This window comes from Suncus etruscus, chromosome 2 (genome assembly GCF_024139225.1).
Source record: "Suncus etruscus isolate mSunEtr1 chromosome 2, mSunEtr1.pri.cur, whole genome shotgun sequence".
Lineage (NCBI taxonomy): Eukaryota > Metazoa > Chordata > Mammalia > Eulipotyphla > Soricidae > Suncus > Suncus etruscus.
In genome coordinates this window covers 151,149,288-151,171,990 of record NC_064849.1, presented here as the reverse complement: position 1 = coordinate 151,171,990, position 22,703 = coordinate 151,149,288, and the positions used below count along the sequence as shown (strand labels likewise).

At 35.6% G+C, this 22,703-nt stretch overlaps 1 protein-coding gene across 1 annotated transcript in view; it reads left to right on the top strand.

Moving 5' to 3' along the window:
- Nucleotides 1–22,703, top strand: part of MCTP1 (multiple C2 and transmembrane domain containing 1) — a 397,320-nt gene that overhangs the window by 171,612 nt on the left and 203,005 nt on the right. The window contains exons 10-11 of the mRNA XM_049769129.1: nt 8,301–8,487; nt 13,674–13,767. Of these exons, the coding sequence (XP_049625086.1) occupies nt 8,301–8,487; nt 13,674–13,767 (281 nt within the window). The remainder of the gene's footprint in view (nt 1–8,300; nt 8,488–13,673; nt 13,768–22,703) is intronic.

The window sequence follows — 22,703 nt, the reverse complement described above, 5'->3', positions numbered from 1 at the left end:
CATTTTGGCAAGCGAGGCGGGCTGCTACCTTACAATAATCAGCTAATAAATCCTCATGATTGTTACACTTTTATGCAGAGCAGTAATCTGAACAAATTGGCTGCTGACAGCTGCTGTAAATTGCCAAGAATGAGTGCTGTCAGAGAACAAGTTGTTTTTATGAACGTGCAGAATAAGTAAATCCTGTGTTATGCAATTTTATTCAGTTAGTTATTCACAATCCGATATAGCAAGATTGATTGCATTATTTAATAGTGTACAAAATGCTTGTTTATCTTTAGAGTGGCATTGATTTGGGGTACATATATTATACATTAGTAAGCTTCCACAGACTTGGTTAATTGCATTGCTTTCAGAACTAAGGCATTGGGCCTACCCATGCCAAAAAGTGCTACAGATGTGAATGTGAGAAGAAGGCAGACTCTAGAGACCAGAGAACCAGTACAGAGTATAGAATCCTTGTCTTGTATGCAGTCAATCCTATTGCAATGCCTGGAACTATATATGAATCCCTGAACCAAGAATAGCCCCAGACTACTGTAAAATGTGGCTCCCAAAATAAAAAATGGAGAGGAATGATGGCGAAAACAGATTTATAACCCACACAAAATTGTTTATTTGCAATATATGATAAGAAAACCTTATTCTCTAGGTTGGAGCAATAGCACCGTGGGTAGGGCATTTGCTTTGCACGCAGCTGACCTATGTTCGATCCCCCAGCATCCCATATGATCCCTTGAGCCTGCCAGGAGCAATTTCTAAGTGTAGAATTAGATGTAACCTCTGAGTGCCACCAGGCATGGAACAAAAACCAAAAGGGGAAAAAAAACTTATTCCAAGTGGGCAAGGCCTCAATGAAAGAAAATGTTTTTATTTATTTTAATTTAGGTTCACTGATTTACAATATATTAATTATGGGTTTTCGTGTAAGAGTGAAATGTACCTCTATTTTTATGTTGGTTTTTATTTTTAAATTTTTATTAAGGCACTGTGATTTATGAAGTTATTCATAATTGGCTTTCAGACATACAATGGTCCAGCACCAACCCTGCCATCAATGTCAACTTCCCTCCACTTGTGCCCCCAGTTTACTGACCACACAGTCTTTTTCCTTGATAGGCATATATTTTAAATTCAGTTGTCATTGTATCTTATGGTTTCAGTTTTGTTGATTCTGTGATTCAGGAATACAGTTACATGTCACCTCTACCCCACCAATGTGCAGAGGCTCCAGCCCCAGTGACTTTTCTTACTCACCTCCTGACTTCTTGGGTTTCTTCTCTTCCCTATATAGGTTAAGAACTCAACTTACTAAAATAATAATATTTTCTGGGGCCGAAGAGATAGCATAGCTTTAGGGCATTTGCCTTGCATGTGGAAGGACGGTGGTTCGAATACTGCCATCCCATATGGTCCCCCGAGCCTGCCTGGGGAGATTTCTGAGCATAGAGCCAGGAATAGCCCCTGAGCGCTGCTGGGTGTGACCCAAAAATAAAAAAAAATATATATATATATGTATATATATATTCATTCATATTTTTTCATGAGTTTCTATATTTTCTTCTGAAGACTTCCTCAGAAAGTTTATGCTTACTTTGAAACTGCTTTATTTTTGTTTTGTTTGTTTGTTTGTTTGTTTTAAAATTCTCAGTTAACTAAGCTAGCAGTTTCAGTGAAAGGGCCTGAGAATCCAATGTTGATCTGATTACTGGGGCCACCATAGTAGTACTCAGGGACCTTCAGGGATGAATCCATGATGCTCCAGTGTTTATATGGTATTATGTGTTTTCTTGTACACGAAAACACTTAATTTCCTATGTCATGTCCTCATCTTCGGTAACATTTCTTATGAATGACAGTTTCTAAAAATGATTTTCATGCACCACAGTATGCAACATAGTTAACCATTGAGTGAATAAATGAAGAATTTTACAAATTTTAAAAAGTACCCTATGATGAAGTAATCTCCCCAAAGACCTTTAAATAATAACTGTGACAACAGAAAGGTAATATTAGCATTAGCATTTTATGATGTGCATAAAGGCTGAAGAATCATGAAATGTGAAAGCTCTTTAGTGAAAACTGAACTCTTTAAAATATAAATAATTTGGGAACAGAGATTTAGTGCAGTGGGTAGGCATTTGTGTTGAGCACAACCTACTTGGTTTTTTGAGAGGACTGGAGCATATCCGGTGTGCTCATGTATTATCCCTGGTTCTGCACTTAGAAATTGTTCTTGGTAGGCTCAAAGGACGATATGAGATGCCTGGAATTGAGCCCAGGTCAAGCATGGGTCGGTCACATACAAGGCAACACTCTATCTGCTGTACTATTGCTCCAGACCCAAAACAATCTACTTGGAGTCTATCCCCAGCACCCTATATGGTCCACTAAGCCTATTAGGAGTGATACCTGAGCATAAAGTAAAGTAAGCCCTGAGCAGAAAACTTCCACATAGACCCCAAAACAAAAACAAACCAAAAAAAAAAAAAAGCAAAATTAAGGAATTGTGCATTATATAACTTACAATTTAAGGTTTTTATAATGTATGCTTAGATTTAGTGATATAAAGCCATTCTCTCATAAATACAACTGAAAGCTTTATAATTTTGTCATTTCATTGGCAAACCAATCCACTGTAAAAGAAATTTTATGAAGAGATGTCTTTTATTTAGTTTTTAAAATTATTTGCTAACCATGATGTCCTTATAATGTTATTAAAATTTCAAGGTGAAATCTATACTACAAGCTCATTGATAGCAGGGTAAGTTGATATTGCAAATATTCTATGTGTGGGGTATTCTCCCATTGTGTCAAGGTCATCAGGGTTATGTCACAGATGCTCTGAATGCCAAATAATGCCTGGGATCACACCCAGGAACCTATATACTTCAAAGCTTTGAGTTATCACCCTGTTCCTACATTGTAAATATTCTTAATCAATTCATATTACTTGGACCAAATTCTTACTTGATTACATTATACCATTATTGATTTATTAATGATACTAAGACCAACATGGAATCCTCTGGAAATAGAAGTGTCAGCATTGAATAATGCTTTGTTTATTGCTCTGTTCACTATGTTTGCTCAATTATCATTATCTTCATACAGTTTCTTTTACTGGGCTCTGTTTAGGCCAATTTTCCATGTTGTTAGATTAGTGCAATCAAAGTTAGATTACCTATATAAGGGCCAGATTGGTAGCACAGAGGGGTAGGGGTTAGCCTTGTGTGCCATCAACTTAGGTTTGATCCCAGGCATCCCCTATGGTCCCCTGAGTCTGCCAGGAGTAATTTCTGAGCTCAGAGCCATCACTGGGTGTGGCTCAAAATCAAACCAAAAAAACCAACAAACATAAAACTAGCTTATATAATCTGCAAAGTCACTGAATGAACTATACATGACTATTATTCAGGCAAGGTAGTTTTAGGAAGTAGGAGGACCACAGTCAACCCCTCCTTATTATACAGCTTCTACCCTTTCCTCATCACTCTCATAGATCACCTGAGGCATATTTGATATTAATACTAGTATTAATGCAGATACTAGTTATTTATAAAGCTTGAGTTCTATCTTAAACATGAGGACTATCAGGCTAGAGAGATAGTATATCAGGTAGGTCACTTGAAGTCCTTTAACCTGGATTTGATCCCTAAGATCCCATGTGGGCCTTTGAGTCCTCCCAGGAAAAATCCCTGAGCAGAGAGCCAGGAGTAAATTTTTAGTAAACTCTCAGTAAAAACACTGCTAAGAACAGTTAGAGAAATAACTACACTAAACAACTACCATGACAATGATACAGAAAGAAATACAATGCCTGTCTCAAAGACAAGGGATGGGGGAGGAGGAAAATGGGGAATAATTGTAAAAGGAATGTTGCCCTGCTGAAGGCATTGTGCATTTTATGGCTGAAATCCAAAATTATAAACATGTTTGTAAACATGGTGCTTAAATAAAAAATTATTTAAAATAAATAAAAAGTAATTTGACTTACAAAAAAATCCAAAAAAAACTTGTGGTATTCCTTCAAATAGTTCTAACACTTATTTCTTGCTTCCCAGTGGACTTAACATAAAACACCTAGGATGCTGATGACAAGATTTTTTTATCTGGGAGGAAAGATGTAAAGACAGAAGAAAAGAAAATAAGAATGTTGAAATGTTCTTCCTAGAACTTGTAGAACTAAAATCACCAAAGAAATGATCTCCTTTTTTCTAGTTTTCAAATAACTAAAATATACATTGTGTTTAAAAAAAAATACAAAGAAATATAATAGAAATACTCAAAGTAGGAGAGTGCATTCCTAACATGTGTGAGGACTCTCATTTGATCCTAGCTCTTGGAGAGACCTTGGCAGACCCTGAGAATGATTTGTCCTGAGCATTTCCCTCCCCTGAAAACATCAGGAATGGTTCCTACCTCATGTACCACTAGTGTTACCCTATTTGTAAAATCACAGAGAAGCCCCAAGTTTGATATGGATTTCATAGACAATGGTGCGATTTCTTGCCATTACTTAGTAATTACTCTGATCCTATATTTCCCCATTGTGGAATGAGAGAAAATGGCTCTGAAAACTCGATTTTTTTTTCTGATTGACAAATGGTTGAATCAGGTACAGATGTCTTTTTTCCTCATTTTAAGTTTTTAAAATATTCCAGTATTGAACTAATGCATTTGACAATAAAGCTTCATACTTTATTTACATAGCACTTTTAAGATTCACGGTGCTGGGGCCGGGCGGTGGCGCTGGAGTAAGGTGCCTGCCTTACCTGCGCTAGCCTAGGAGACGGACCGCGGTTCGATCCCCCGGCGTCCCATATGGTCCCCCAAGCCAGGAGCGACTTCTGAGCGCATAGCCAGGAGTAACCCCTGAGCGTTACCAGGTGTGGCCCAAAAACCAAAAAAAAAAAAAAAAAAAAAAAAAAGATTCACGGTGCTTTTTCATCTATATTCTTATGATTTTATGCAATGACAAGATTTCTCTTTTCAAAATGTGTTAGTAATTGAGGAAGGCTAATGTGTACCATAAGTTTAAGCGATTTTCTCAGTAACAGAACAGCAATGAACAACTGAACCTGATTCACACGGATGCATTAAATCTCTAGCCATAGACTCTGAGCCACTTATCTTATTCAAAGCAATACACCAAGTCTGTGTTAGCTCTAAAACTTAGGTGAGAAATGGAAAGATAGATTATTTGAAATCTTCAAGACTAGCACACAAAGTCCACAGTGAAAGAACAAATGGATGGGAGAGTAACTATTAACAGGACTAATCTTTTTTTTAAACCTCTCTGAATCCCCATACAGGTGGTATTTAAGGAACACCAACTATACTCAGGATTTGTGCTAGATTTCTGTCCTCCAGGTATTTCAGCTTATAGAAGAAAAATACAACTGTAGGTTATTTAATTGAAAATTAATAGCAAGGCAAAAATGACTAGATACATCTTATATGACAGAGCAGATGCCTTATCCAAACCAGGTACATCCTAGAGATATAGCTGAATGCATACGTTGCATACCAGAAGTCTGGGTCCAAGTTCAAAAGTCTAATTCAAAAGCAACCCCTTAGCACAGAGGCAATGTTACTCCTGAGCACTATCCTGTGTGGCCCAGAAATAAAATAAAGGAGGAAAAATTAGGTGAGTACTGGCATGATTGGTGGGAGAATTCTAAGGTGTTTGGAAGCAGTAATTGAATTAATAAGTAACAGAAAGTGATGCTAGTTGTGGAGGATATTGTTGCTTTTTCTAAGAAATGCCCAGAAGTAAGGAAATGGAGTGTATTAATATGTACAGAATCTTGGCCCTGGATTATAGCAATGAGTATGCCAACGTGAGAGGGGAATAGGAAAAGGAGATCAACAAGTGGTAGCATAGAAGCATTGGTCAGAGTACATGGACATTCTGGAGTTATAGAGGTAAAGTGACCATATATATAGAAAATGTAAAATAAACTTTATTGTAAACATGTGTGCCAAGCACTAATAAATAAGTATAATGCATTTGATAAGGAGGTAAGGAGGGCTGGGTAGTGGGAAACCAAGGTGATTTGTGGAGTATCTCTGACAGTAGCAGATTCAGAGGTGGAACACTGATGCCTGAAATTCTATTAATTCAAAAGTAAAATAAAAATTCATAAATTAATCAGAGAGATAATATAGGATTTAGTCATCCACCAGAATGATAGAGAGAATATAGCAAGCCAGGAACTTGCCTTGCATGTGGCCAACCTTGGTTCAATCCCTGATCCTATATAGAGTCCCTGGAGCATTGCCAAAAGTGACCCTTAAGTAACAAACTAGGAGTACTAGCAGGTGTGGCTCCAAAACAAAATAAAATTATATTTTAAATAAAGTACTCACATACATAATCAACTAGGACTTCTATTTATTAGCCATAGTGAGTCTTTTCTTTGTTCTAGACATAACACTATATATTAGCTCAATGCAAATGAACCTGAGAGTCAGCTGTTTAGGCTTGGTTACTTATAAAATAAAACCAAAAACTTATGTTATAAAATAAAACCAAAAACTTATGTATCTCAGTTTGCAGACTGGTATGGACAAGAACAAGGTGCCAAAGATTGGGTTTTTGGTGCGAATCCCATTTCCTGACCACCTTTTCTCTAGTAACTGCAAGTTGAAAGGAACAGAGACTTCTCAAGTCTTCCTTTTAAAAGTACTAATAACTACACTAACAACCAGCATGACAATGTTAAAGAATGAGAGAGGTAGAATGCTGTTGTGATATAGGTAGGGCAGGGGAGGTGGTGGGGATACTGGTGGTGGAAATGTTGCACTGGTGAAGGAGGGTTATTCTGTATATGACTGAAACCCAACTACGAACATACTTGTAATAAAGATTTATATTTAAAAAATAAAAGTACTAATACCATTTATGAAAATTCTCCTGGGACTGAATCACCTCCTAAATTTCTCACCACTTAATATCATTACATGGGGCATTATATTTCAAGCCTTAAATTGGACAACCACAAAAACATTCAAGCAGGATCACTGGTAATTAGTATTAAATTCACTTTGCAAAAGTACCACATCTGTACATATTTATTCAAAAGTAACAAGGAAGTAGAATTTTCATCCCTATACTCACTTGCACAACACAGTTGTTTGAACCCAACTAGAACCTGCTCATAAGACTTTAGTGTAAAAGCAAAAGAATAGGAGCTGGAGCAATGGCACAGCAGTAGGGCGTTTGCCTTGCATGTGGCTGATCTAGGACGGAACCCAGTTCAATCCCCCAGCTTCCCATATGGTCCCCTGAGCCAGGAGTGATTTCTGAATGCATAGGCAGGAGTAACCCCTGAGCATAAACCAGTTATGGCCCAAAAACATAAATAAATAAATAAATAAATAAATAAATAAATAAATAAATAAATAAATAAAAGCAAAAGAATAGACCAAGAAATGGAGTGAAGGAGGAGTAAAGATGTGATTTGTCCTTGATGGCTAGCTACTCTATTAGTATTGGTCTTATAATTAGCCATTTCCCATGTAAGTGACTTCTATACATACCTGCTCCTTTCTTTAGTTTTGTTGTGATCATGTTATCCTTGTCTTTCAAATTAATTGACATTTTCATGAACTGTTTGCAAAGTGTTTTTCTTTGATCATGGGCCAATCTGAGCTTGAGCTGCCACATTGTGAAACTTCTCTTAGGTCACCTCTGATAAAGACACTGAGCTACAATATTTTCAGAGAATTTGTTTTTCTTTCAATTTAGGCAGTGTTCTGTGAATAAGTTGGCATGTATTTAAAATGTAAAAAAAATTTTTTTTATTGTGAAGGGTCACTCATGGACATGCACTGGTACTGGCGGGAGTAAGAGGTCTGGAACTGGGCTGGAGAATATTCTGTGCCTGACATTAAAGCCAGTGCCTCCATCACTTTATCACTTGCTCTACTTCATTGGCCTCAAAACATACTTTAGGGTATGATCCAAGGGGTGTGATCTACTTATTTCTTAACAACATTTGTGTATGTCAGAAAATGCTCTGTATTTTAATTTATTAGAGTATTAGAAGTCCCTGCCAACTTATAAATACTGCAACAGTGAGTGATAATCAAATAAACACCTATTTTGTATCTTATGGAGCACAAGTGATTGATTAGATATAGGAGCATCAAACTTTGAATGTTGTGGAAAAGTTAGCAGATATAGAAAACATAATCTTCAACTGGTCCAAATGGCATTCATTGATTTAGATGTATTCCCACCCCCCAACCCCCCGAAAAAAAAAATCTAGCTAAATCAATGAATTTGTTTCTAGGTGCCAGATCGATCTGTCTGTTCTCAGCAGGGAGCAGACACACAAGTTGGAGTTGCGGCTGGAAGAGGGTGAAGGACACTTGGTTCTGCTGGTCACCCTCACAGCTTCAGCCACAGTCAGTATCTCTGATCTCTCTGCCAATTCCCTGGAGGACCAGAAAGAAAGGGAGGCGATATTAAAGAGATATGTACGTATGTAGCTTTCCTCCTTTGGGGTCATTTTTTTTACTAGATAAGGTTGTAAATAATATGACTGTTTTGACAGAAGTGCTTGTGAAAGGCCACCTGATGGATGAATCAGAAGATACAGAAAACTTGACAAATCCAAGTTCCATACAAAAGCAATTGTATTACCTTTTAACGCCTACAAAGCTTATCTCTAGTCTTCCAGATCAAATTCTGGATTCTAAGATTCTACTCTGTGGTTTGATCTTGCTGCCAAATTATCATGCAGAGAAATTAACGCCTCATGAAAGCAAGTCAAGCTTATACAGCATAATTTAAGTTTAATTCATCAACTCTGTAAATGTGGTTAAGATTTCTTTGTTTTTCCAAGTTGAAATGGAGCAGGGCCACTTAGAGTAATTAGTAGTTTGGTATTTGTTTTTTATTGGCTACCACTTAGAAAAGCCCTATGTCATCTCAATTATTTCCTAAAATTAAAGGTAAACTTTGCTTAGCAGGAAGCATTCTTTACTTCTCATCAATTGTAGATGATAGCATAGATCAGTGCATTACTAAAACAACTCCTTTTCTCCAAGGATTCACACTATCAATCTTTCTTAGCCGCCTCATCCTGAGCGCGGGTCCAGGCTGTAGTTTACTTGAATCAGCAGAGAGGGGAGCTCTTACTCCATCGTTCTTCCTCATAGGCAGCTCGAAAAAGTAAATGCCTCAGTGCCCATAAAGCTGGGGGAAAAAAAGCTTTTCCACTTAAAATTACAAAGCTTGTATTGTACAATGCCGCCAGGTGTTTAGAAAGCTCCTCTAGACACTCAGCCATGAAACCAAGCTCTGACTAACAAAGAACTGCTTAATTTTTTCCCCCAGATTTAAAAATATTCCTATTTGCTGACTGACATCCTTTCAATAACTGAATTTAATAAAGATGTACCTTATCAGGCTGTGCAGATAACATGAAGTGCTCGTACTAATGCTCTACAATATTCTTCAAACAGATTAGCAGGATGTGTGCTTCAGCAAATTTATTCTGGCTATCTCCCCTGAATCAGCTGTCTGCTAATGCTTGTACAACTCATCCACCAATGGTGTTATCATAAACATTTTAATAGAGGTGACTTAGTAAGGCTAAATAGTATATATTTTTAAACCACCTTAGAACCTCAGGTATTAGGTGGCATCTTCAACTACATGTCCGCACACAGGGAGGATTATTTCATATTTTTGGTATCTACCAAAACTTATTCTCCTGTGACTAGAATGACCTTGATAAATTAAAAAACCATTTTAAAGAAATTAATTGGTGTGCTAATAAAAAAAAACTTGTTCTGGGTATTATAATACCATATTCAATGGATTAATATTTTGACATGATCCCATATGTTTGAATGGTTCTGTAGACAAGGTAGTTAGAAATAATCCAACTATTATTAATTCTTTTTCTTTTTTTTTTTTCTGCATTGATTTCCTTAAGTTGGCCAGTTCCTTTCAGTACTTGAATACTTGTTTTCATATCTTCTTTTAGATGTTCATCATTGTAGTAAAATACAAAAGACGGTGTGGATATTCAATCCTCATATTATATTCTGCTCCAAATACTAAAAAATTGAACCATATTTAAATTTGCTTTATGTAGTCTTGAATCTCAAGCATAGACTTCTATATCTTTCTACAGAACTATTTGCTAAGACACTAATATATGCAATGTAACACATATGTTATAATTGCTCATAATAATACAAACACAAAGACTTAATTATGAAACCATCTTGTGTTTCCTTTTTTATATAGATGATAAAGTGAATGTTTACTCTACCATGTCTAAAATACCTCTTCTTTTGAGGGATACATAAAAAGGATATGATTTGGAAAATTCTTTATATGTTTTTCTGTGAGAGTATGTGTATTTGTTTGAGATTTAAGTTAAATTCAGGGACTTGATTTGGCATTGATTGTGGTAAGGAAAGTAAATGATTTGGTCTCCCTCTCATGAAACAGCCCTGTAAAAGCTCTCCATTGCTGTTGTTCAGCTGTTCATTGCTGAGGCATTGAAGCCCCACAAATTAAACAGCCTATACTGTGTGCACCATTATTTGATCACCACATTCTGAAAAGATGGCTAATTCCATTTTTCTCTTTTTCTTCTTGAAGGGTGGGGTGTGGGGGGAGGAAAGCAGGGAAGGTCAATGGGGGGCGAGTAGTAATGGGTAGTAGACCAAGAGCGATTGTATGACCTTTTCAGAATGGGTATGCTGAACCCTTGCTCCCCCTTGTCACAGTTTAAAAACCAGAGAAGCTAGTTTAGAGAAGAAGTTGTTAGCATTCCATTTTTATTATGACATTTCACAGTCATCTGATTTAATGTCCCTTGACCGGATTGTCCACCGTGAGACGATGGGCTTGAAATGTTATTTAGAGCATTGATAAAAGGTGAGCGGTTCTAAGATGACAGCGAGTCATAAGGCTGGTGGTGTGACATTAATTTTCTCCATAACAGAGATGGAATAAGACGTCACGGTGACAAGCTGTCAATCAGCTCTGGCCCCTCAGAGCATCTCGAAGCCATAGGATGGGGTATTGCCTCTCCCGTAATAGAGCTGAACTGAGCTGCTCTCTCTGACAGCTGCTGCAGCCATAGAGAAAATATATTATACAGCCTTTCATTAAAAAAATAAAGAGGACTCCTCTCCAGAGCATTTCAATCTTTTCCCATCTATTGAGGGCTGAAAGGATTCACAGCAAATCATAGATTCCTCTGCTATGGAAATTTCTGGCTTCACAAACCATCCAGGTTTCGAGGCCTTCTAAAATAACTATAAATAACAAGGCAGAAATACCTCTTAATGAAGTACTACTTAAAGTTAAAAATTTTAACTGGTAAATTTAAGGTTTGGGCTTATTATAATTGATATGTCACTGTCTTAAACCGTTGAAATTTGCAATGAATTACTGGATGCCACTGATGGGTGGAAATGAAACCTTCAAACAATAATTGCCTCTCTAAAGTGAACACAGAAGCAAAAGTTCCAGAAACTGTGTGTGTGTGTGTGTGTGTGTGTGTGTGTGTGTGTGTGTGTGTGTGTGTGTGGTGACCCGTGTATGAAATGACTCTCAGACATGAGCACGGATGATATTTGTTTTAGTCACAATGAACTTGATTTAAAATGTGCTTTTAAAAGAGAGAAAAAGAGAGAAGAAAAATGTCTGCCATAGAGGCAGACTTGAACTGCAGGAGAGAAATTGGGGTGGTGGAAAATATACCCTGGTAAAGTTGGTGACAGGATGGGTATTAGAACATTGTTTGATAGAAACTCAATCATGAACAACTATTAACTATGTAAAGAATTAATTGCTCCTTAATATCCAAGGAGAGACCGAAAAGGACTTTGAATACGATTTGCCCAGGTTTAAACCTGGTACCACATAGTTTCCCTAACCACTTCCTGGAGCAGTGCCCAAGCTCAGACCCACTTATAGCCCCAAGAACTTTGGGCATGACTTAAGAAACAATGGGGGTAAAAGCTTTAAAAAAAAATTAAAGCAAAGATGCCTTTAGATAAAAGAATCTTTGCTATCATTTTATCATTCTAGGTTAGGAGGCATACTTGGTTTATAAGACTGGGTAAGCTCTCAGACAGAAGAAAGAGGACTTTAGAAAAACTACTTGAAATCTCTGAACTATAAACTGCTGTCAAAAGCCCCACTCATTACTAAAGCCCTTAATTTATAGGTATTCCAGCTGAGTGAGAAGTGCATTTTCACTGAACCCTGTCATCTGGGTAGTTTAAACTGGTTTTTGGTGATAAACAATTATTTAGAAACAATCAAAGATAAGTGTTAAACACTCTTTTTCAAAAGTTGGCTATCAGATCACACATACATGTATTCCATCCTCTCAGTATACCAATGTCATAGGTTTGTGCAAACAATGACTAATCATATGAGACTGATAAAATTCATATTACAGTAAGCTTTTGTTTGGCAGTATTTTCGTTTTTGATACAAGTTTAGGAATGTTTTCTACTTTAGTAACATTTTACTAGGCAAATTTATAATCCAAAAGTATGTTTTGATCACTGATTTTAAATCATTTTAAAGTTTCTAATGAAGAAAGAAGTTCCTTGGATTTACTGAATAAAAATGCTGATTAAGAGGAAAATATTCTGACATAAGTATATCTCTGAGTATCTGTATTCCAAAGGTTTAATTTCCTCTCCAAGTATGTGTGCCCTTTAACTACATTTCAGAATTAAGGTTCTGATATATTCTTTTAATTTATTTAGGTGTTGAACTTATTCAAAACACATGTTGTTTAATTATTTTTGTTTGTTTCGGTTTTGGGTGTTTAGGCCACACTCAACAATGTTCAAGTGTTATACATGGCTCAGCATTTAGGAATCACTCCTGGGAGGCTTAGATAAGCATATGGGAAGCCAGGGATCAAATGTGGGTCAGTCGTATGCAAGGCAAGTTCCTTTTACTATCATTTCACCACCTTAAATTATTAAATAAAATAATATAAAAACCACAAAATTGTAAAATATTTATTACTTTGATCTGATTCTTTTAACATTTCTATATTATTACTTCTTACATATTAGAATTAGATGAAACTTCAAAGGAAAAATTCTCATCACTTGAATTTATATTTGTTATCAGATTTTTTTAGAAAATAATATGAAAGAGGCAACATAAACATTTGATATAGTCAGAGAGATAGTTTTAATTCTCACCTACCAATTTAATCCTCATCTAGTACATGCAAACCACAAGAGTCACTAAGAAGAAAATAATAAAAGAAAAAGGAAAAGTCTTTAATATAATATGAACTTTGCTACTTCCAAAGTCTGTAGTATTATATGATAAGCAATTTAAGATCAGTATTAAAAATCATAAGTCTCTAAACCATCACATTTTAGCTGAAAGATTTTTTTTGGACTCATGGTATACAGAATGAAGGAAGAAAGAAGTCATCAATCACCATTGTCCACCACTGAAAATAATCATGTTTTGGGAAAAATTTTTCTTTCACAAATTTGCTTATGACAAGTATGCATAAATTAATATATGATTACATACTGGGGAATACATGTATTCAAGGCTCATCTGAATTGATTTTTGATTATTTCTCTGCATGTTCTTGGAAATCCATTGGCACCTTTCTTTTTCTAATACTGATATTGGGGTCTTTCAGAGCCCATTGAGGATATTTCATAACCTGAAAGATGTGGGATTTCTCCAAGTGAAAGTAATCAGAGCAGAAGGGTTAATGGCTGCTGATGTTACAGGTAAGAACTGATAAAAACACTTCAATTTGCCTAAATAAAAGTAAATAGTATAAATATAAAAGTTCCGGTTTGATCTGACATATGTGTTAGCCACCCAATTTTTGTGTTTTCTCTCCTTTCTCAAAAATGTGTAAATAAAAGATGAAAGTGTTTGAATTTTTACCTTCCTCAAGATTAACTCAACAAAATGAGAATGTTTCTTCTAGATTTCATCTCTTTAGCATTTGGGAGTCCTGCTCTGCCTTCTCCCAGACAGTATCAGCTTCCCTCAGATGATCCTAGAACAGCAACTCTTTCAATTAAATCTGCAGAAAATCTGTTGCAGAGTTCACTGAGCAGTTATAGGCATAATACTCAATTACTTGGTATAAACTCTTGTTAGTTGTTTCTTAGCATATCTCATAGATAATTCTGAATCTATACTAAGCATCAATATTTTTCTAATTATTCTTTGTATTAAGGGTCATCACTATTGAAGTTTATGGAGCCAGCCAAGGAATGGTCTGACTATGGGAAACTAATGATTAGATACTTGAGCCCAGTAATGCTGAGGGAGAAAGTCACCCAGGCCACACTCAGCGATGCTGCTAATGGGAGAAGCACTATGTTATCTGGGGCTCGAACTAAGAGCCTCAAACATGTTAGAAATATGATCTACTACTTCTATCTATCTTCCAAACTCCTTGTCTGAAATTTCTTAACCAAGTAACAGGACTGTAAAACTGCCACAAATTAGCTTATCTCTTAAAGCCTTCTGATTTGGTCATTGTTTCGGAAGTTTATTAATTAAAAGGTTGATGATAATTGTTTCTTCATATTCTAGAATTAAATTATCATCAACCTTTTAATTTTAGGAATCGTCAGACCATCCCTAAAATTCTTGATTTCAAATGGGTGATAAATAGAACTAGTGACTAATTTTTATGAAAATTTTAGTGTAATTGCTACTTTTAAGCAGACACTATGGAGGAGTAGGTATACCTAGGTGATTGTTCATCAACTTGACCTTAAAAAGGTAGCTGACTTTTCTGAAGTGGAAGAATATACTGTTCCACTAAGCCTTTAAAATCTATTACAGGAGATTGAAGCCCTTTTTAAAATTCATTTAACAGAATTAAAATGAAAAGGCAAGAGCACATGCCTTAAAACTAAATAGCAGATGTTTGCTCTCAAGGGAAAATATTTTTAATTTTTTTCAACTTTTATACCACTAAGTGACAAAAATTAAATATTTGTAGTTTACAGTTGCTTTCAAGGTAATTATCAACTCATTTGTAACCAAGAAGATAATAACAACTGTCATTCTTTCAAAATCATCATACCTGAAAAATGTGGGAAAGTCATTTGTAATATTTTTGCACATGTGCTGAGTTTACTCCTTTACTAAATAACAAGTGGATACTAAATGTAATTCATTCTCTTTTTTATTTTTGGTATGATTATAATCAAATTAATGTGAGCATAATCATTTCTTTTTATTGTGCTGCATTTATTATTAGAACCAACAGTCAATAATGAGTGAATAGCTGCTCTTCTTTTGTTCTGTTTAAATATTAACTTAAAGATAGAAATAAGAGCTTTCCATTGTTTTCACAGAGATTATGCCTATTCTTTGTATCCAAATAACCTATAGATTCTGGAATTCTTAGCAGTAACATTCAACAACCTAATAACACCTTTCCTTTCCCTTAGCACCCGGAATCCCCAGGATTTTCTATAGAGGAAGGAGCACTGGGCTAAAACCACATGAAAATAGAAAAAAAAGTCTAAAAAAAATCAATATTCAGGGGACACCTTAATGCAGAAACACACTACAGGACATTTATATCAATACAGTATTTTTTATAGAAATATTCAAGTACCTTTTAGTTCACAAACTCAGATACCTACCCATTTATTGAGTACCATTATATAAGCTTGTGAAGGGAAGCTGTCATTGTTTTTAAATCTTCATGAATATGCAAACTATATTAACCTACTTGGCCTACATGCCACAATGGAATTTAAAGGACATGTTCTCTCAAAGTTGCAAAAACAGATATATTTCTTTCTTAGCAGTCTATGTAAATTAATGTGAATAACAATAGGCTTTTCCTTAGGAATTCATTTAAACATGATTTCGGTTTGACCAAAGAACGTTAATTTAGGGAATACTAAATAACGAATTCTCTATTTTTACCCTTCCAATTGTAGGAATATAAATCTAATGATTCTTTATTCCACACTGATTTTATAATCTAATGTACTCTGAATTGAATGGCAGTGATGTTGAACTATTCCGGAGAAAGAGGATAATTCAATCTTTGACCCTGGGTACACTTTTGTGGTCTTCATGACATTTGTGATAGTGGCAGAAATTAAGGAATATATATGTATATATATAAACATGTGTAAACATGTGTATGCAATGTATTCCAATCTTTCTCATACTGATCATTAAATTTGGGCATGGCTGAGCATTTTATAAATTTTATATTTCTACTTTGTTCAAAGATCTTAAAAAAAATTTATATCTCTAAGTGGATAATTATAGCCAGATCCTACAAGATACTAAGCAACAGTGAGAGAGTGTGTGGGGCAAAACATTACTGTCTTGGTTATCTTGTATTTAGGAGTGTGTTGTAGGTGAAGAAGGAAGTGCTGTAATCACTGATAACTGATAGGAATATTTTCTGAACTGATATGATGTTATAATAAATAAAATTATTGCTCTAAGATGTTTGTGTCTTGAGAAGCACTTTGTTTTTAGACTAGTCCAACAAGACAGACAAAGTTGACCAACTTTATTTTTTAAAAAATATTAGTTATTATAGCATAAGTTTCCATAGTTTAAACCAAAAAAGAGACAGAATTATATACCATCCTTTAGCATGAACACAGGAAAGATTCAACAATCTTTTAAATAGGCATCAATCTTACTGCAGTTACAAAGAATTTTTTTCCTTTCAAAATGTAAAATTTTTCTTTTGTTACAACACATTCATTGAGAAACATTGTGATACTGTATTAACTCTGTGTGAATAAAGAGCAATTGAGACTCCCTTTGAATGGGTAAGTATAAAGCACAAATTACTTTTTAATGAAACCCTCAATTCTTTCCCTTTCTACAAAAAGCCTATAGCCTTGTTCAGCTGAACACTACTACAGTAGGTCACTTCAGTTAAGCCCCTAATAAACTGTTGATAGTCGAGGGTAGTTTTTTCTTCAGTCTCAATAGCCCAGTGTTGGACAGTGCACTTCAAATCATTAAGGTTAATACAGATTTAAAAAAGAGATTAACTCTGGTGGTTAAGGCCTCAATTTACAACTCCCACACATACACATGAATTGAGCAAGGCACAAGAGTGGATTGAAATTTCAGTCAAATTGTGGGCAGCCTTTCACAGCCTTGAGAAAGTGGCACTCTAGTTTTAAAAGTTGGTCGGCGAAATTCTTCAGGAGAGAAAAAGTTTGATGAACTGAAAAATACTACTTGGTACAACTTACTTACCTTTCAACTAACCACTGAAAAGGTTAATGTCTCTCTATACCGTCAAAGCCCATCCTAGCCAGCCAGGCCCTGCATTCACTGGGGAGGTTTTCTCTACAGCTAAATCAAGTGTTCCTTCAAACTGGACAGATTGTGCAGAGAAAAAGGCCAAAGAGGGGGAGAAAGTTCTTTTTTTGGTGATGGGAAACAATTCATGATAGAATTTGTCTTTTCTAGCTTCTAATTATCTTTTTTCTTGAACGGGGCCCAATTTATGCTTTCAACAGAACATTTTCAACTCTTCTATGTTGCAGGAGGCTCTTTCTTTGTAGAGTATTTAGACCTGGCCTCTTGGTTCTTTCAAGTTCTAAAAGCAGAAGAGAAAGGGGTTCCTGGGCTCTGCCCCTCCCCTTCGTTTTCCCCTGGGTTGTTTTGCTGAGTTCCCTTGGAAGAGGTCGCAGCCTCCCCTGGGACAGCAGCCACTCAATTTCAGAAACAGTGATCCGAGAGAACTGTGAAATCCTTTCAGAAAATGCCCTACCTCTCTGCTCTAATAAAAGGTACACTCATAGAAAACTTCTCCACCCCAGGTGAATTGATCTCTCAAATTAATGCACCATCTCTTTTAGGAAACAATAGAGGGAAAGAGGGAGGAAAGTAGGGGGAAGAGCATTTTACAATTAACATAATCTGTCACTGAACCAGTCCCATTACATGAGCAGATCTTCTAAAACAAGGCGAGGCATACAGGCACTGCTCAGCACAGTTTGCAGACTCCTAAGTTTGAAAGAAGGCTTGTTTACTACCTTTTATGTGCCTAGACTTTCCCCGTGTTTTTTTTTTTTTTTTTCTTTTCTGGAGAAAAACTGTCTTCATTGTTGGAAAATATTTAAGTAACAAAACAGCAGAAAAAAAAAAGGCATGCTACAGTTTTTTTTTTATCAGCTTCCGGGAGAGTCTTATTATCTTAAGAAATAACAGTTAGCGACTCAGATTCATTAGCAGAGCTAAATTTAAGCCCCGGTTGACAGGCTGCCTAGAAAACATTTTGTTTTGCTGTCTGTGGGCTTTAATTAAGATGTGTTCAATTTCAGTCCTCTTTAGTCTAGCGCCCTCCCGCCCCCAGCCCCCCAACTTGCTGTGTCACAGACCGGCGATCAGACACTTTTAGATGGTCCGGCCCATGACTTTGACCTTCTGCGCGGTCCAGCGTTCCCTGGGGAACCGTTCAACTCATGAGGTCTGATTTCACACTTCCAGGATGCCTCAGCTCTCTTAACAATGACAGGGAGACAAAGCCCTTTAGAGCAGGCCGCATGGGGACTTGTTTAAATTGGAAACCAGAGAGGAGTCAAGGAACAAGGTTATGGGCTACAGAATAGTGCTTTTAATAAAGAGCTCACGGCTCTGGCGCAGCTCAAAGAGGTCTACCTCTGTACAATTAATTGAGCCATTTATCTGGAGCATCTTAGGCCTCTACTTTCTCACAGACTTGCATGGTAAATATCAGCCACGAAGCAAATGAGATATGCATGAAATGAATTTTAACACTTTGATTACTGCGCTCCCGTCTTCATTAAAAGTAAATTTATTTGTATTTCTGACCTCATTATCAGTAAGCTGCCTGCATTTTTATTGGTTCCTATGATTTTCAGCTTGAGGATGTCACGGAGGTATATTTTATACAGAGATTTGGATTTATTATTCTTGGTATTTTCCCCCTAACATTATGGGTCTGTTTCAAAGAAAGAAAATGAAAAGGTAGCTGTAAAGAAAAAGGCAGATCTGCTCTTTGGAAGTTTAATATACAATTGGAGAAAGGCCAAGTGCATCTACAACTCGGATGAGATATTATCCTTTTATAAAAATTAACGTTCTCTGGGTGATTCAAGCAAATTTGTAATTGTTGCTTCATGGAGCCCTAGAATATAATAGTTCTGTGAAAGAAGTCCCTAAATTGCTTCTTTTGTGAAATCATTAACAGTTAAGAAATTTAATAGCAAGGACCATCATCACATTTAATAACACTAACGTTATTTAATAATACAGCCGAGGTTTTATAATGATTTTTTAAAATATGTTGGAAGAAGAAAAACATATAAACTTTAAAGTCTCATATATTATTCTATCCATGTGTGACTATTAATATATTACATGTGACATACATGTATCTGCAATATTACATAAGAAAGTTTATGTAGAATATAATGAAGTCTTCCATGTTTGTAAATTACCATGGTTTAAAAAATTTAGCAGATAAAAAGTGATATATTCATGCCGTTTTTTAAATTGTATCATTTTAAAATCATAAAATGATATTACATAAAACATTGATGATTTCTCAAGTCCAATAAATAAACATGTATAAGACTATTGACCAGATAACACCGGTAGAGAAGTTTTATTATAGAATTTATAATGGATCAAAAATACCTAGCATAGCATTCTAATACTTGCAATATTTCTAATTCATAGAACAATATTATAAATTTGCATCTTAAATATCTGTACTATGTAACTCTTTCCTTAAGAACAAGGGAGGAAAGTAAATTTCTGCTCTTCATTCTTTTGTGTCACAAAGATGTAAAAGTTGCTTACTTTTTAGTAATTGCATTTTTAAAAACACTAAATCATAATACAGACCAGGTCTGTATTCTAGAAATGTAGGTCCTTTTTAAAGGCAGTCATATCAAAATTTTGTGGAAAGGGAATTAAAATGACACTTAAACATGGAGAGGCTTGAGTGTAAATTTGTGCTTTACTGGGAATTACAGAAATCATGGGTGATTCATATTCAGGTCACATGGGTAGAAGATACTGCTCTGGAAGAATAGGTGGAATGACAAAAGAGATTAATAATTGGGTTTGATATGCTCTAAAGGTGAAGGACTCTGGGCTGAGAAAGTGGTTGTCCCAGTATGGAAGGGAAATGAGGGGGAAGAGAAATACTATAAAATAATTAATTGAGTTCTGTGAAACTAAGATTACAAAATGATCCTTTGAGTAAAGAAATGGAGAATGACTAATTTTGCTTTGAGGGCTTGCTCTAGGATTTTACTCAATGCTTAAGGAAATGCCAAAGTGAAATGTTAAAATATTGCTCAAATGAAGCATTAAAATTAAACTGTTCATATGTATATTTTTGTATATAGTAGAGTTATGTAAACTTATAGCACGGTGTCCAGAGCAATGTATTAGGGAAATGCTAAAAAATGAAAGCATTGGAATTGAACTAAACTTAAAAATACTGAAACACATGTGGGTTATTTGAAAGCACAATTAGACTCATAAATGACCATATACCTAAGTACTAAGGGTAATTATATTGAAGAATTGATGTCAGTTGTGCTACCAGGTAGAGAAATACCAGGCTCTATTTGTTTTCTAAACAATTTAATTTATTTACTAATGATAGTGATAGTTACTTCCTTATCAAACTTTCTTGTAAAAATAACTAATTTTGTAAGAGAAACATATGTATATAATTTGAGTAGACATTATGCAAATTTATGCACATTTGCATCTCTGTACCAATGAACTGAAATGAGAAGTTTAGTTAAACAAGATAAATATTAAAAGTATAAATCAAATGTCTTTCGTTTGTACAAAATAGGTTTTGCTCTATGCAAAATACAAAAATGTACAAAATATAAAATATATACAAGATATAAAATATATACAAAATATAAAAGGGCATTAGGGTTTGAATTGAGTGTAAGGTTCGTGAGAGTCAACTTTATTAGTCTCTGTTTTGTTAATTAAATTCAAGATAAATGTTATGAATAATGTTCTCTTCCGGATTCCCCACACATAGATATAAATTCAATATTGGAAGCCACTTATTAATGAAGGGCATTGATAGACTAATTAGAATATACTAAATCTGTATATCTGGTGTTCAAATAAAAGGCCTACTGAGAAAATGTCAAGAAAAATGATAACCCTAACAATAATAGGGGCAACTAACATTCAGTGAGTCCTTATGTCAGACACTACCCAGAGGTTAGTATGAAGGATTATAACAATCTCACAACAACTTAATTAGAAATTGCCATCCTACTTTTTACACAAGAAAGAGTATAAATGTCTTACCAACGATATTACTGAAGATCACTAAGAACACACACACACACACACACACACACACACACACACACACACACACACACACAGTCCAGTTCATAAATGTCAAGGCAGGGATGCTGACCCAGACATGTTCACTGAAGCCACCATTTGTGTGACTGTAAGAAAGATCTTAAAGGAGACAGGATTCCTTTTGTCAATTATCCTAAAAAAATTTTTTTTTGGAGGGGAGGATGTGGTACAGGGGCTAGAAAAGAGCCAGGTCAAAGTTTCATTCTATAAAGAAATTTTTATCTTAGAAATTTAAATGGATTGCAGATTCTATTATTTTAACTCTGTTGGTTTTGGTTTTGGTTTTGGTTTTGGTTTTGGTTTTGGTTTTGGTTTTGGTTTTGATTTTGGTTTTGGTTTTGGTTTTGGTTTTGGTTTTGGTTTTTGGACCACACCCAGCGGTGCTCAGGAGTTACTCCTGGCTCTGTACTCAGAAATCGCTCCTGGCTCAGGGGACCATATGGGATACTGGGGATTGAACCTATGTCCATCCTGGGTCAGACATGTGCAAGGCCAATACCCTACCATTGAGCTATCACTTCAGCCCCGGATTACAGATTCTTCAGAGAGAGCAAAGAACTTAAAATACATACTTGAAGTTGATTTTTCAGAGCTTACTATAGTCACATGAGTGGACCAAGGAATTGCATTTGCTCCTGTCATATTATTATGTTGGGAATATAGGACAGCTGCTCATGGTTTGGAGTCTGCAACAGCAACTGGACTCTACATGCTCTCATTTTACTGAAAGTTATGCTTGATGTTGGAAGAGTAGCTTTAATTAATGAAATCTATACATATCTATAGCCTTAGCTGCAAGAGTCAAAAACATCTTTTTTCGATATCTTTATTTAAACACCTTGATTACAAATATGATTATAGTTGGATTTCAGTCATGTAAAAAACACCCCCCTTCACCAGTGTAACATTCCCATCACACCCATGTCTCCCTCCTCCCCGCCCCACCCCCACCTGTACTCTAGACAAGCTTTCTACTTACCTCATTCATTCACATTGTTATGATAGTTCTCAGTGTAGTTATTTCTCTAAATGCACTCACCACTCTATGTGGTGAGCTTCATGTAGTGAGCTGAACCTTCCAGCCCTCCTCTCTTTGTCTCTGAGGATTATTGCAAAAATGTCCTTTATTTTTCTTAAAACCCATAGATAAGTGAGACTCTTCTGCATCTATCTCTCTCCCTCTGACTTATTTCACTCAGCATAATAGATTCCATGTATAGGAAAATCTCATGACTTCATCTCTCCTGATGGCTGCATACTATTCTATTGTGTATATATACCACCATTTCTTTAGCCATTCATCTGTTAAAGG